The sequence below is a fragment of the Corythoichthys intestinalis genome, chromosome 2, assembly GCF_030265065.1.
Source record: "Corythoichthys intestinalis isolate RoL2023-P3 chromosome 2, ASM3026506v1, whole genome shotgun sequence".
In the NCBI taxonomy this organism is placed as follows: Eukaryota; Metazoa; Chordata; class Actinopteri; order Syngnathiformes; family Syngnathidae; genus Corythoichthys; species Corythoichthys intestinalis.
Genome location: NC_080396.1, coordinates 19,889,413 through 19,903,653, shown reverse-complemented (window position 1 = coordinate 19,903,653; position 14,241 = coordinate 19,889,413). Strand labels below are relative to the sequence as shown.

At 39.0% G+C, this 14,241-nt stretch overlaps 1 protein-coding gene across 3 annotated transcripts in view; it reads left to right on the top strand.

Moving 5' to 3' along the window:
- plod1a (procollagen-lysine, 2-oxoglutarate 5-dioxygenase 1a) overlaps positions 1–14,241 on the top strand; it is a 36,227-nt gene that overhangs the window by 19,307 nt on the left and 2,679 nt on the right. Inside the window, exons 8-18 of one of the 3 annotated variants that reach the window (XM_057860088.1) lie at positions 975–1,076; positions 1,156–1,287; positions 2,099–2,220; positions 2,305–2,409; positions 5,937–6,062; positions 6,151–6,292; positions 7,121–7,234; positions 7,460–7,525; positions 7,647–7,751; positions 7,898–8,044; positions 12,033–12,158. In XM_057860088.1, coding sequence (XP_057716071.1) covers positions 975–1,076; positions 1,156–1,287; positions 2,099–2,220; positions 2,305–2,409; positions 5,937–6,062; positions 6,151–6,292; positions 7,121–7,234; positions 7,460–7,525; positions 7,647–7,751; positions 7,898–8,044; positions 12,033–12,158 — 1,287 coding nt within the window. Of the gene's footprint in view, positions 1–974; positions 1,077–1,155; positions 1,288–2,098; positions 2,221–2,304; positions 2,410–5,936; positions 6,063–6,150; positions 6,293–7,120; positions 7,235–7,459; positions 7,526–7,646; positions 7,752–7,897; positions 8,045–11,653; positions 11,780–12,032; positions 12,159–14,241 lie in introns of all 3 variants that reach the window. The other 2 variants (XM_057860096.1, XM_057860106.1) reach the window with 2 other exon arrangements.

Below are 14,241 nucleotides of genomic sequence, written 5' to 3'. Positions count from 1 at the left end.
AAGAGAATCGATAAAGAATTGAATCGTTAAGGAATATCAATAATGGAATCGGAATCGTAAAAATCTTATCAATCCCGTCCCTACTGCCGGGCTTCCAGACTATGACTCTAGCGATATAAACATGTCATCTGTTCAACACTTTCAATTTAAACCCGAGAGGAACATTAATGAACATAACAGCACTGTCGATATTTCACAAAACGAGCAGCAAAAGCAAAATGGACAGGAAAGACAGAATGAGACAAGACGAGAGTAGGGGGAAAAAACAGTATTCCGCCAAAATGTGCTACACAGGCGAAACGTCCTGCAAAAGGCGAATTTAACAGCCAAAGTACTGCCGTGCGCTTTCAGCTTGTTTTGTTTAGATGCATACAGACAAAACATACCAAAGATGCCTTAAGGAAATACTTAAACGTAGCAATATCAAATAAGGGTAGTTCAAACACGCTACGTGACTAATGTGGTCAACAGATCAACAGCCTGCTTTAAAGGTACCACAAGAAAACAATGCTTAAAAGTATGAGAGGGAAACACATGCAAAAAGTATTTTGAGGCAATGACAAGGTAATAAAAGACTCAATAAAAACACAAATAGTAAGTACTCGCTGCTTTTAACCGGTGAGCGCATGTGTTGGACGTCTCGCCGCGTAGAAGGAATTTCAGTAACCCAGTAGTATTCGTCAAGTGACAGTGACAATCTACGTCATCACCCCAAGCGTCCATTGCGCGCTTAAAACAAGGCGCCCTCCGTAGGTCAAAACTTGTACTAAATATTGATTTTTAAATCAATGGCAATATTTTATGTGTTTCTAATGACATATTTTAGTAAAAGAGAACAATTGTGGCTTATTACAGCCTACAAGTCTTTATGTCTGAGGTTCCCTTTAAAAAATCTCTTGTTAAAAATCCTATCTATCGGTGTGATAAGAGAGATGACATGATGAGAAAACCTAAAAGAATACTTTCCTTTACAGCTTGAACTTAACTACCTTGGTAACTACATACCAAACACGTGGACATTTGAGACGGGCTGCACAGTTTGTCAAGAGGACCTACGGCCACTCAGGAACCTTAAAGTTGGTCAAAGGTTTTTGGCCAGTGCTCAATTTCCAACCACCTTCCACTGACAATCATGTTTTTTGTCCTCCCCTTCAGGAAAGTGAATATCCTTTGGTGGTGATTGGCGTTTTCATCCAGCAGCCCACCCCATTTGTCACCGTATTTTTTGAACGCCTGCTGAAGCTTCAGTATCCTAAAAACAGGCTAAAGCTCTTTATTTTCAACAAGGTAACAAGAACTGAATGCACAAATTTTAACTGATAGTAAAAACATTTAGTGCTGAAACGATGAATTGATTAAATTGGTAAATCGATTAGAAAAAAGCTTTGAATCAAATTTAGCTGCTTCCATTATTCGTTAGTGTGGTGTCGTAATGGTTTGTTTTGAGTGTGTTGCCTTTAGTTTTATTGATTTGGGTGGAGACACTGCCCACTAGTGGGAACAGTGAATATGACATAACTAATCTAACATGACTGAATCCAGCAGCTCCCTGTTGAGACCAACATAAGGTAAGTTTTTGTTTGCGCTAATATGTTTGTTTATGCAGTTGTTATTTAGTTGAGAAGAATATTTAGCGTTTTTTTTGTTTTTTGTGGGAATATGTGTTTGAATGATTTGTTAAGAACATTGTTTAAAAAAAAAAAAAAAAACTATAAAAAAGCGTTTTAAAGCGTTTAAGCTAGCAGGCTTTTGCTATTCAAGTTAAATCTCATTTATTTATTTTTTTGATACTGCTTGAAGCTAATATTTTTTGTTTTTTGTTTTACATCTCCTAAAATTTGTCCTGCAACACATTAAATATTCGTGATCCGATTACTCTATTCGAACTAACTAATCGATAGATTAATCAATTACTGATATAATCGATAGCTGCAGCCCTAATAACAATTCCCAATGAATTATGTTTTCTTTTTTTTTGACGATATCATATCTTTAAGTAAAAACAAATTATTATTTGCACACAACATGTAATGTAAGAATTGTTGCCTCCTGCTCAATACTTTGACAGACATTTGTATGTTTTGTTTTTCTACTATAGGAGCCTCATCACGAGCGTGAAGTCAGGTCTTTCCTGCAGGACCATGGAAGTCTTTATCTGGATGTCAAGTTTGTTGGTCCCGAAGAGGAAATGGATGTAGCAGCTGCACGCAATATGGGCTTGTGAGTTGCCAAATCTCAATAATTAATCGTGAATGCAAATGGACTCATTTCCCAATGTTTCTCTTTGTATTTCACCTCTTTTAGTGATATGTGCAGAAAGCAGACAGACTGTGACTATTTCTTTAACTTGGACGTTGAAGTTGTTTTGAAGAATGAAAACACACTCAAAATTCTCATTGAACAAAACCTGTAAGTATGTTTCTCAAGTTTCAGTAATGATCACCTTGCTATGTTGCAATATTCTTATAGATTTTTTTTTATTAGTTTGTTTTGAAAATGAGTTCGAAAGACTACAACTGGGCAACAATTTAGGGGATGAAGGTTTTTTTTTGAGTGTTGTACCGATACTAGTGTCAGAAGGGACCCCGAAAAACGGGCATCAGTATCAGCTAGGACTAAGAAACACCATGCCAATGTGGTGCAATATATACTCTTAAAGGATTTAGTTTCCAACAGTAGTTGCCCTTCCCAAGATGGCCACCAATTATGAATACTGAAGAAGAACAACAAAAATGTTTTTTTTTTTTTTTTTTTTTTTTTTAAGCCTAGGAAAGTTTTTATTCTGTGGTAAGTGTTGCTGCTGTTGTCATTTAGCAGTCATATTTTCGATTTATGGGCATATACTTTAAAACAGGGGTCACCAAATCGGTCCTCAAGGGCCGCTGTGGTCCCAGGTTAATCAAAGAGGTACCTCGACCAATGAGATGAGCGGGATTGTCATTGTGATACTCGTAAGCTCATTGGTCACAAAGCAGGAGAGGCGGAGGATTACCGTTGCCTGCATGAAGTATTCATTCATTCTACAAATCAGACACTATTTTCGAGTTTCATGATAACACCAGATACTGTGTGTCCCCTTTGAAATGTACTTTTTTTTTTTTCTGAATATTGGGTTATTCAGGCCCAGGATGATCTGTTTTTCTCCATGACGTCAGGTTTTTACCTTACCACATGACTGATTAACTCCAATCCGATGACATCAATGTACTTGTTTACGTCCATCAGCGCCTCTCTTTGGCCCCATCTGTCACTACAATCTCAACCTGAAAATCAAATTAAAACAGTCATCAAACAAAGGCAGCGCCGTTTCGTTTACACAAGACATATCAATACAACCAACCTTCGTCTAATTCCCAAATCATCGCTACCCCTTATAAAACAAAATTATCTGAAACTGGCGTTATTCAATTCCCGATCAATCAATAACAAAACACACACTTTTAATGAATTCATAACAGAAAAGAACCTAGACATTCTCTGCCTCACCGAAACCTGGCAAAAACCATCAGAATATCTTTCTCTTAATCAAACCACTCCCACTGGATTCACATACCTTGATTAACCCCCGCACTGTGGGCCGAGGGGTTGGCATTGCTATTATCTACAGGAAAACTATCAAGACAACTGCCATCTCAAATCCGTCCTAGTTTGAACACCTTGTCTTTAAACTCTCCGGCCCTTGTCCTCTAAATAATAGCAGTAATTACTCCATCACTTCTCCTCCTGGGTGATTTTAATCTGCATATTGACGACACTAACAATAAATTGGCCACTGAATTCTAAATTTCACTCAGCATATTAACTTTCCTACACACAGTCAGGGTCACATCTTGGACCTAGTCTGCTCCTCCAGTCTAAACATCCAGCAGTTAAACAGCTACAACCTTCAGATCTCCGATCATTTGCCAATCAGTATGGACATTGACATTCTTATCCCCATAACCAAACAAAACTGTATCATAACCTTCAGAAATCTTAAATCCATTTCTCTCACAGCCTTATCAGCCTCACTCACCGAGTATCTATCTGCCTCGCCTGCCCCGCCACCTAACTACCCCACTGTCCTGTTAAATTACTATAACACCATACTCTCTTCCTGCTTGAAAATGTGTTCAGAAGACTACACTGGGCAACAATTTTGGGGAAACAAGGGTTGCTTTTTTTTGTGTGTGTTGTAGGGCTGTCCCAAACGACTAATTTTCTCCCGATTAGTCAACCGACTATTTTTACGATTAGTCGACTAATCTAATAATTATTTTATTTTATTTTTATTTTTATTTTTTTTACTAATTTAGCAATGAAATTTTTGTTGACGCTTATCAATTCACAAAAAACATATTGGAACACTCAAATTATTTATTAAAGTACAAATAAACACGTAAATAACAATAATAAATCACAAATAAACAATGAGTTCAAATGCTGATAGAATTAACTAGTGTAGCATCCCGATTGAAAAGATGGTCTCTTAAACTGATGGTTTACAACTTTTATTCCATCCTTGATGTAAACACACTGTAAGAGCTACGGTGCACACAAATAAAGCAACACAATTAGAAATTAACAAAAACTTTTCACCTTTTTCCTTTTAAACCTTATTTATATATCAATGAATTGCCTATATGAATTGCCTTTACCTTAATTTATTACCTTATCATTGACAATCTCTCCCTTGAGTGCAATCACTGTATATACTGTATATATTTATGACCTTTTAACCTTATATAATTTTCTATACCATAAAATAAACCATAACATGAAATAAACCTTTCAATTAGCATTAAGAACAATACTAATAGCACTTATAAGGCCCATTGTCAATGAAACATTATTATTTAGTGAGGCGACAGCACCCTCTGGTGTACAAAAAATGAAAAGAAAAAAAAAGATTACAAACTGCGTGAAGGCGCTTGAGGTGTTTATTCACGGCCGACGTGCAGCCAAGCTTGGCATTGAAGAGACAGGACAGAAGAGTGTACTCTCCTTTGTTTCTTTGAAATAAGGCAATGTTTTGGACACTCTGGTGCGCTTTTTTTGGCTTTGTGCCGCTTTCCCCGCTTGCAAACAGAGCATCCGACATTCTAACTTTCCACGCATATATTTTTTTAACCCTTCATTAACCGTCGACGGGATGTTGTGCTCGTCGACGGATTTACGTCATCGATGACGTCGACTGTGTCGACTAGTCGGGACAGCTCTAGTGTGTTGTACTGATACTAGCATCGGAAGGGACCCCGAAAAGCGGTGTCAAAATGCATTCAAAAACAAGAAGTGGCAATTTCCTGAGAAATTACCATGGGGCTTTGCTGTGGTAAATACAGAACTAACAGGTCACTTCCTGTTGATTTGGGGACACATCCTGTTGATATCAGGTCACTTCCTGTTGATTTGGGGACATTTCGGGGAAACGTCCAGTCACATGGCTGTCAATGGCATCGACTTACTTGGGCGTCACTTGAATATCAATGGGCTGTCATGGTAAGTTTTTGGTCAAAAACCACCACAAAGGTTTTTCTGCCTTTGAAAATGAAGGGGAAATTTGGACGTACATGGCCGTTAATCGCATGGACGTGCATAGCTGTTAATGGCATCGACTTACTTGGGCACCAGTTACTGTCAATGGACTGTCATGGTAAATGGTCAAAAATTACCAGGGACCTGTTTTCCTGCCATTGAAAATGAATGGGAAATTTGGACGTGCATGGCCGTCATTGGCATCCTATTAGAAATGAATGGGACAGTTTTTGGCGAATTATGGATTCAACTCCAATGCTCCTTACCGTCCTGGAGTTTTTTATGTGTAAATAATGAAATTTTGTCAAAAATTGTAGTACTAGATACATTTTTGAAGAAAAAAAAATCAATAATACAACAACAATTGTGTTAGCCAGTGCTTTCGAATTGTTCCCAATAACACAACTTCAAATGCTGTTCAGGCCAATCGTGGCACCACTGTTGACACGGAGTGGCCGACTGTGGAGTAACTTCTGGGGAGCCCTGAGCGCAGATGGCTACTACGCTAGGTCGGAGGATTACGTGGACCTCGTTCAAGGACGCAGGGTGTAAGATGCTAAAATGTTGATGAAAGTCATTTTTCTGATAATAGTGTTGGTATGTACGATAAACGGTCTAAGGGTCTCGTATTTGCAGGGGAATATGGAATGTGCCATATGTAACCAGCGTGTACCTGATGAAGGCCAGCCTCCTTCGCTCAGAGCTCTCAGACGGTGATCTTTTTCATTCAAATTCCTTGGACCCAGACATGGCCTTTTGCCAACATGTGCGAAGCAAGGTAACCCAAATAGGAGAGTGATATTGAGCTTCTTGAAATGTTGTATTTGTTTCATATACTATTTGACAGCGGTGTCATAAGACTGCCATAAGACCGTCATAATTACGACATGACATTATCATGGGCATTAATGACATAATGAATCATGTCACAAACTCCATTTATGTTCAGCTCGGATCTTTACATCCATTCAAAAGTGAGCTCATTTGCCGGATGACACAAAATGACATCTGTCATAAGAATTTATTAATGCTCATGGCAGTGTCATGTCATAATTATGACAGTCTTATGACAGTTTTATGGCGCCACTGTCAAATAGTGTTACCAGATACCATAGCTAGCAATTAATGAAACAACTGGAACAGTAACTGAAGAAATAATTAACACGGAACATGAATTTTGATTGTTATTTACATCTGTTACGCTGCAATGCATGTTAGGAGGCATGTTGGATGACACCAGTGTTGACAGCAGGTGGCAGCAGAGGTTGGCTGTCTCCCCAGAGGGAGCAGTGACGGCCAAATGAAGCTTCTTGAATTGGTTCAAAGCTTCATGGTGGTTCATTTGATCTTATGACAGTCTTATGATGCAGCTGTCAAATATAGTATTACCGGTTAATATCTTTTGGGGTAAATATTTCATAATACAGTAAGGACAGCTGCGGCTTATAGTCCAGTGTGGCTTATCTATGAACAAAATCCCGTTTTTGTGTTAAATTTGGAGGGTGGCCGCTTATAGTCAGGTGCGCCTTATCGTCTGAAAACTACGGTAATCTATAAGTAGAGAAAAAATGAACTCATTACAACTATACCTTGCCTTTGTTCTCAGGGAGTCTTCATGTATGTAACAAACATGGAAACTTTTGGCCGCATCCTATCAACAGACAACTGTCAGACCAGTCATCTGCATAATGATCTGTGGCAAATCTTTGAAAATCCAGAGGTGAGAATTAGGGATGTCCCCGATCTGATCACATGATCGGAAATCTGGCCAGGTCACGTCATTTTCAGAGGTCGAAATTGGGCGGGAAAATAAAGGGTTTTTAAAATAGTGTTTATTTTTATTTATAAGTATTAACTAAACGGCAACTATTGACAGAGATAGATGCCCTGTCCATTTTGAAAATTGTGAAATCAGGATGGCTTGAATAAAATGTTTTTATTTCAGGACTGGCAAGAGCGCTACATTCATGAGAACTACACGCACATTATGAAAGATAAACTCATTGAAACTGTGAGCTGACAACAAAGTCTTCAGTCTACTACATTAATTCTTACAACTTCTTAAAATGTTAGTGTTTGGGTCAAACATGGCCTCACAAGCTAACTTTGCTTTGACCTTTTTTCTTCCCCAGCCCTGCCCTGATGTATACTGGTTTCCAATTTTCAGCGATGTTGCTTGCAACCACTTGGTTGAAGAAATGGAACACTTTGGGAAATGGTCAGGAGGCGGTAATAAGGTATCACCATCGACTATGCGATGCTAACTTTTGTTGTCATCATGGGTGATGATAAAAAGCGTTTTGTTTTCCTTCTCTAATCAGTCAATTGTCAATTATCACTAAGAAAAATATTTAGATATTGCGATTATTTTTTGGACTGCCAGGACAACCGAATCCAAGGCGGCTATGAAAATGTCCCTACCATTGACATCCACATGAATCAAGTCAACTATGATAAGGAATGGCACCAGTTTTTACTGGAGTACATTGCACCGATAACGGAGAAAATGTATCCTGGGTACTACACTAAGGTAAGACTTAATATAGTTTCTTATATACAGTAAGAGATTTTCAGAGAGCAACCATGGCATCTGTGACTGAAGATCAGTCACTAGGGTGCCGGTCAACAACTCAGAAAAAGCGGCAGATGGATGACAAAGACTGGGGATGTACCAAATAACAGTTTACTGCTGACTAAAACACTTTTTCTAAATTCCTAAGCCAAGATTGAAGTATTTTTATGACACAGTTACTGATGGTCTACTTTTGCATTCGCCTGACTTTGGAGTAGGGAGTGTGGGATCGATTCCCACTCTATGGTGGTGTGGTTGTCTGATACGAAATTTTCATACATATGTCATATTTGAAAAATCTCAAAGGTCTTCACAAGCCCAAACTTGAAACTCAAGCGCTAAGAACACCAACAGCTAATGTGCACCTCAAATTTAATAGAGCAACTCTAAGCACTAGTGGTTTGTATTGCTTCATATCTGGCGATATGATTCATACCACAATTCACAGGTCACGATTCGATCCCAATGAATTCCGATACTACACTTAAAGACAATTATTGCGATATTTGTCTATCACTTTAAAAAAAAAACTATTTAAAATCGATATAAAAGCATAGGCAGAGTTGTGACTTTTGGGGGTGGGGGGTGGCAAAACATGAAGTAAAATATCCATCTTGCCTCTTCAGGTGTAGTTTTGGCTAAGCAAAGCAAATGATCGTCAGTAAGGTGCTAGTCAGATGATCTGTTCGAAAAATCATTTTGACCCATTATGAAATACTTTTAGGATTCTTGTTCATTTCATTCATTTATGTAGTTAGTTTTATTGCTTTACAACTTTTGTAGATAACATTTTGCCACCTAGGTCTTTATTAAATTCATATACAGTGGTATCTCGACATACGATCCTTTCGACATCCGACGTAAAATTTGTCTCGTCATTTGTCTCGACATACTGTATGACGGCATGCTCGAAATACGACGATTTACGACAGCGTCAGAATTTCATTTTTTCCCAGAAGACGGACCCTCAGCGGATATTCTTGTGAGAGAAATCAACATGGGTTCCAAGAAGGTTAGTGTAGGTGGTGAAAAACAGGAAAAAGGTGACGCTTAGCATTTCAATTAAAATGGAAATTATAGAAAAATATGAGCGTGGTGTGCGCATGAACAGGCTCGACAATATGGCAGGAATATGTCTACGAACTCGACAGTCCTCCGACGAGCTCCGTTTGCCAGTCTTTATAAGTTAAGGTAACAATTTTTGTTTTAACATCGGCAAGGAAGTCACCAGCTTCGTCAGGCTTTTTAATCATTTATTTGAGAACTTGTGTCAAGTTCAAATACAGTGTATCACAAAAGTGAGTACACCCCTCGCATTTCTGCAGATATTTAATTACCGTATTTTTCGGACTATAAGTCGCACATGAGTATAAGTCGCACCAGCCATGAAATGCCCAACGACAAGGAAAAAAACATACACTCCGGTGCGACTTATATAAGTCGCATTTTTGGGGGTAAATTTACTTGATAAAATACAAGACATAAAACAGATATATCATCTTGAAAGGCAATTTAAAATAAAAAATACAATAGAGAACAACATGCTTAATAAGTGTACAGTATGATAATGTTACATGATGCATGAACAACGAAATGCTAACGTGGCTGGTATGTTAACGTAACATAGCTATTAATAGTTATTCAGATAACTATAGCATAAAGAACATGCTAACAAGTTTATCAAACCATCAGTGTCACTCCAAAACACCAAAATAACATGTGAAATGATATGATAATGTGTTAATAATTTCTCGCATAAGTCGCTCCAGAGTATAAGTTGCACCCCCAGCCAAACTATGAATAAACCTGTGACTTATAGTCAGAAAAATACGGTATATCTTTTCATGGGACAACACTGACAAAATGACACTTTGACACAATGAAAAAGTAGTCTGTGTGCAGCTTATATAATCGAGTTAATTTATTTCCCCCTCAAAATATAGCCATTAATATCTAAACCCCTGGCAACAAAAGTTAGTACACCCTTTGAAAAAACGTACATCCCTAAATGTCCAAATTGAGTACTGCTTGCCATTTTCCCTCCAAAACGTCATGTGACTTGTAGAGATGTCCCGATCGAATGGGTCCGATCACGTCATTTTCAAAGTATCGGAATCGGCAAAAAAAATATCGGCCATGCCTTTTTAAAAAAAAAAATATATATATATATATATATATATATATTATTTAATTAAATCGTTTTCTAATTGTATTTAACATTACAGACATAATATGTTACACTCATCCAGAGTCTTTAGTGTAGGCTTAAGGTAGGGTTATCAAATTTATCCCGATAACGGCGGTAATTAATTTTTTAAAAAATGTATCACGTTAAAATATTTAACGCAATTAATGCATGCGCTGCACTACCCGCTCACGCATTGTTGCGCTCAATCTGTAATGGCGCCGTTTTACCTATATAGAGAGACAAAAGGCAGCGTAAAATGAGTAGAGTGAATTTTGGCAGCCTTTGGAGCCTTTTTTTTTAATTGGCTAAAGCCTTACAATTCCTCTCCCGACCATTAGAAATATCATGGGAAGCAATGTGGGGAAGCAAGGTAGCAATTGATCTTTTTCTTAACACCTTATGTTATTTCCCAACGCAGAGAAGATATATCAATTGGTAGCACTACGCACAGTCATGGTTCCACTTCCCATCATGCATTTGGGCATGGCTACAGTATCATTTACTGCAAGCTCAACAAATACACTAGATGGCAATATTTAGTCACAATATACAAAGTCACAAGTCTTTCTATTCGTGGATCTCTCACAGAAAGAATGTTAATAATGTAAATGCCATCATGAGGATTTATTGTCATAATAAATAAGTACAGTACTTATGTACTGTATGTTGAATGTATATATTGGTCCGAGTTTTATTCATTTTTTTCTTAATGCATTGCCAAAATGTATATGATCGGGAAAAATTATCGGGAATGATTGGAATTGAATTGAAAGCAAAAAAAAAAAAGCAATCGGATCGGGAAATATCGGGATCGGCAGATACTCAAACTAAAACGATAGGATTGGGAGCAAAAAAACATGATCAAAACAACCCTAGTGACTTGTTACAGGAGTGCTGTCAGCATTGCTGCAGAGATTGAAGAGGTGGGGGGTCAGCCTGTTAGTGCTCAGACCATACGCCGCATTCTACATCAAATTGGTGTGCATGGCTGTCACCTCAGGAGGAAGCCTCTTCTGAAGACAGTGCACAAACAGTACTGCAAACAGTTTGCTGAAGACATGTCAACAAAGCACATGGATTACTGGAATCAGACACTAACAGGCTGACCACCTCTTCAATCTCTGAACTTTTAAACAGAAGGAAACAACATCTCACTGAAAATGCAGAGCGTCAGTCGAAGCTTCAATAAATTGTTTGGCAACATGTTGGCCAGGAGAAGACTACATTGCATGCAGATTTTGTCAACATTTCGTGGGGGGAACGTCTAGTCCTATAAATTCCCATTAGTTTCATGGAAAGTTTTCGACTTTCCAGTAATTTGCAACCCTATTCCCTCCCCAATCTCTGCTCTTGTGCTGACAAACCATGTCTTCTTCCAGTGCACTACTCCCTTGAACTTCGTGGTGAGGTACAAACCCGACGAGCAGCCCCTGCTCGAACCTCACCATGACGCCTCCACATTCACTATAAACATTGCTCTCAACAGTAAAGAAGTTGACTACCAGGTAAATGGGGGTGGAGCCGGCAGCTAATAGAAGGATTCAGGAACTGACGATGCGGGTGACGTGCACCACTCTCTGCTTGTTCTCCTCCATCTGCGGGCCTGAATGCTGGATGCAGAAGCAGCCTTGAAGCTTGGTCTTTATCGAGCAAGCGTTTCGCACCAGCGTCCATTTGACATCCCTTCGCGCAGCCAGTCGAGCAGTTTCTATGCGAATGCTTGCATGACTTTCCTCCTTTTCTTATGTGTGTTTGCAGGCTCATTTTGACTTGGCCTTTGTAGTTAGATATAAACCCGATGAGCAGCCATATTTGAGGCCACATCACGACGCCTCCACATTCACTATAAACATAGCACTCAATCAGAGGGGGCCTGATTACCAGGTGAGTGGCATCAGTGGTTGGTACATAGCGGACGTTTTGGGGAAATGATAGCTAAAATCTCCGGATTAAAATAAGATTTAGTACCGATTAAATGGGAGCCCAAGGGAACCCTAAAATTAATATCTTTTAAGATAACAGCTAGCATTCAACGTGGCTAGTTAGTGAATGTGTAACTTGTAAGTAAAAATAATGTTTTTTTTTTCCTGAGCACAATTATGATAATTTTATTGTGCAACACCGCTGTATGGTGGTCGAGTTAAAGCAAGTGTGACAACCTATCCATGTGACAAGAAACCCTGTTATCCCCTACCATTTTTTAGCCATACGTGCGGCACCTATTTCTCATCAAAACAAAACATTGTTTCCAGCCAATAAAGGCCTCATGGGTAACTAGTGTGACCAAGGGCGTAGGTTTGGTAGGGACATAACACTAACAACTTTTCAGGATGCTCAAATTGTCCCCACCAACTTTAAGACAGTCTTATATGCATTATATAGTGAGTTCAGTTATATAGGTGATTTAGATTGTCTTCCCATACAGTGGGGCAAATAATAGTCAACCACCAATTGTGCAAGTTCTCCTACTTGAAAAGATTAGAGAGGCCTGTAATTGTCAACATGGGTAAACCTCAACTATGAGAGACAGGATGTGGAAAAAAGCCCCAGAAAATCACATTGTTTGGTTTTTAAAGAATTTATTTTCGAATTAGAGTGGAAAATAAGTATTTGTTCACCTACAAACAAGCAAGATTTCTGGCTGTCAAAGAGGTCTAACTTCTTCTAATGAGGTCTAACAAGGTCTAAAGAGGCTCCAGTCGTTACCTGTATTAATGGCACCTGTTTTAACTCATTATCGGTATAAAAGACACCTGTCCACAAGCTCAGTAAATCACACTCCAAACTATACTATGGCCAAGACCAATGAGCTGTTGAAGGACACCAGAGACAAAATTGAAGACCTGCACCAGGCTGGGAAGACTGAATCTGCAATAGATAAAACGCTTGGTGTAAAGAAATCAACTGTGGGAGCAATTATTAGAAAATGGAAGACATACAAGACCACTGATAATCTCCCTCGATCTGGGGCTCCATGCAAGATCTCACCCTGTGGCGTCAAAATGATAATAAGAACGGTGAGCAAAAATCCCAGAACCACACGGGGGGACCTAGTGAATGACCTACAGAGAGCTGGGACCACAGTAACAAAGGCTACTATCAGTAACACAATGCACCGCCAGGGACTCAAATCCTGCGCTGCCAGACGTGTCCCTCTGCTGAGGAAAGTACACATCCAGGCTCGTCTGCGGTTCGCTAGAGAGCATTTGGATGATCCAGAAGAGGACTGGGAGAATGTGTTATAGTCAGATAAAACCAAAATAGAACTTTTTGGTAGAAACACAGGTTCTTGTGTTTGGAGGAGAAAGAATACTGAATTGCATCCGAAGAACACGAAGCATGGGGGTGGAAACATCATGCTTTGGGGCTGTTTTTCTGCAAAGGGACGAGGACGACTGAACTGTGTAAAGGAAAGAATGAATGGGGCCATATATCAAGAGATTTTGAGTGAAAATCTCCTTCCATCAGCAAGGGGATTGAAGATGAGACGTGGCTGGGTCTTTCAGCATGACAATGATCCCAAACACACAGCCAGGGCAACTAAGGAGTGGCTTCGTAAGAAGAATTTCAAGGTCCTGGATTGGCCTAGCCATTCTCCAGATCTCAACCCCATAGAAAATCTGTGGAGGGAGTTGAAAGTTCGTGTTGCCCAACGACAGCCCCAAAACATCACTGCTGTAGAGGAGATCTGCATGGAGGAATGGGCGAAAATACCAGCAACAGTGTGTGAAAAGCTTGTAAAGAGTTACAGAAAACGTTTAGCCTCAGTTATTCCCAACAAAGGGTACATAACAAAGTATTGAGATGAACTTTTGGTATTGACCAAATACTTATTTTCCACCATGATTTGCAAATAAATTCTTTTAAAATCAAACAATGTGATTTTCTGGTTCCACATTCTGTCTCTCATGGTTGAGGTTTACCCATGTTGACAATTACAGGCCTCTCTAATATTTTCAAGTGGGAG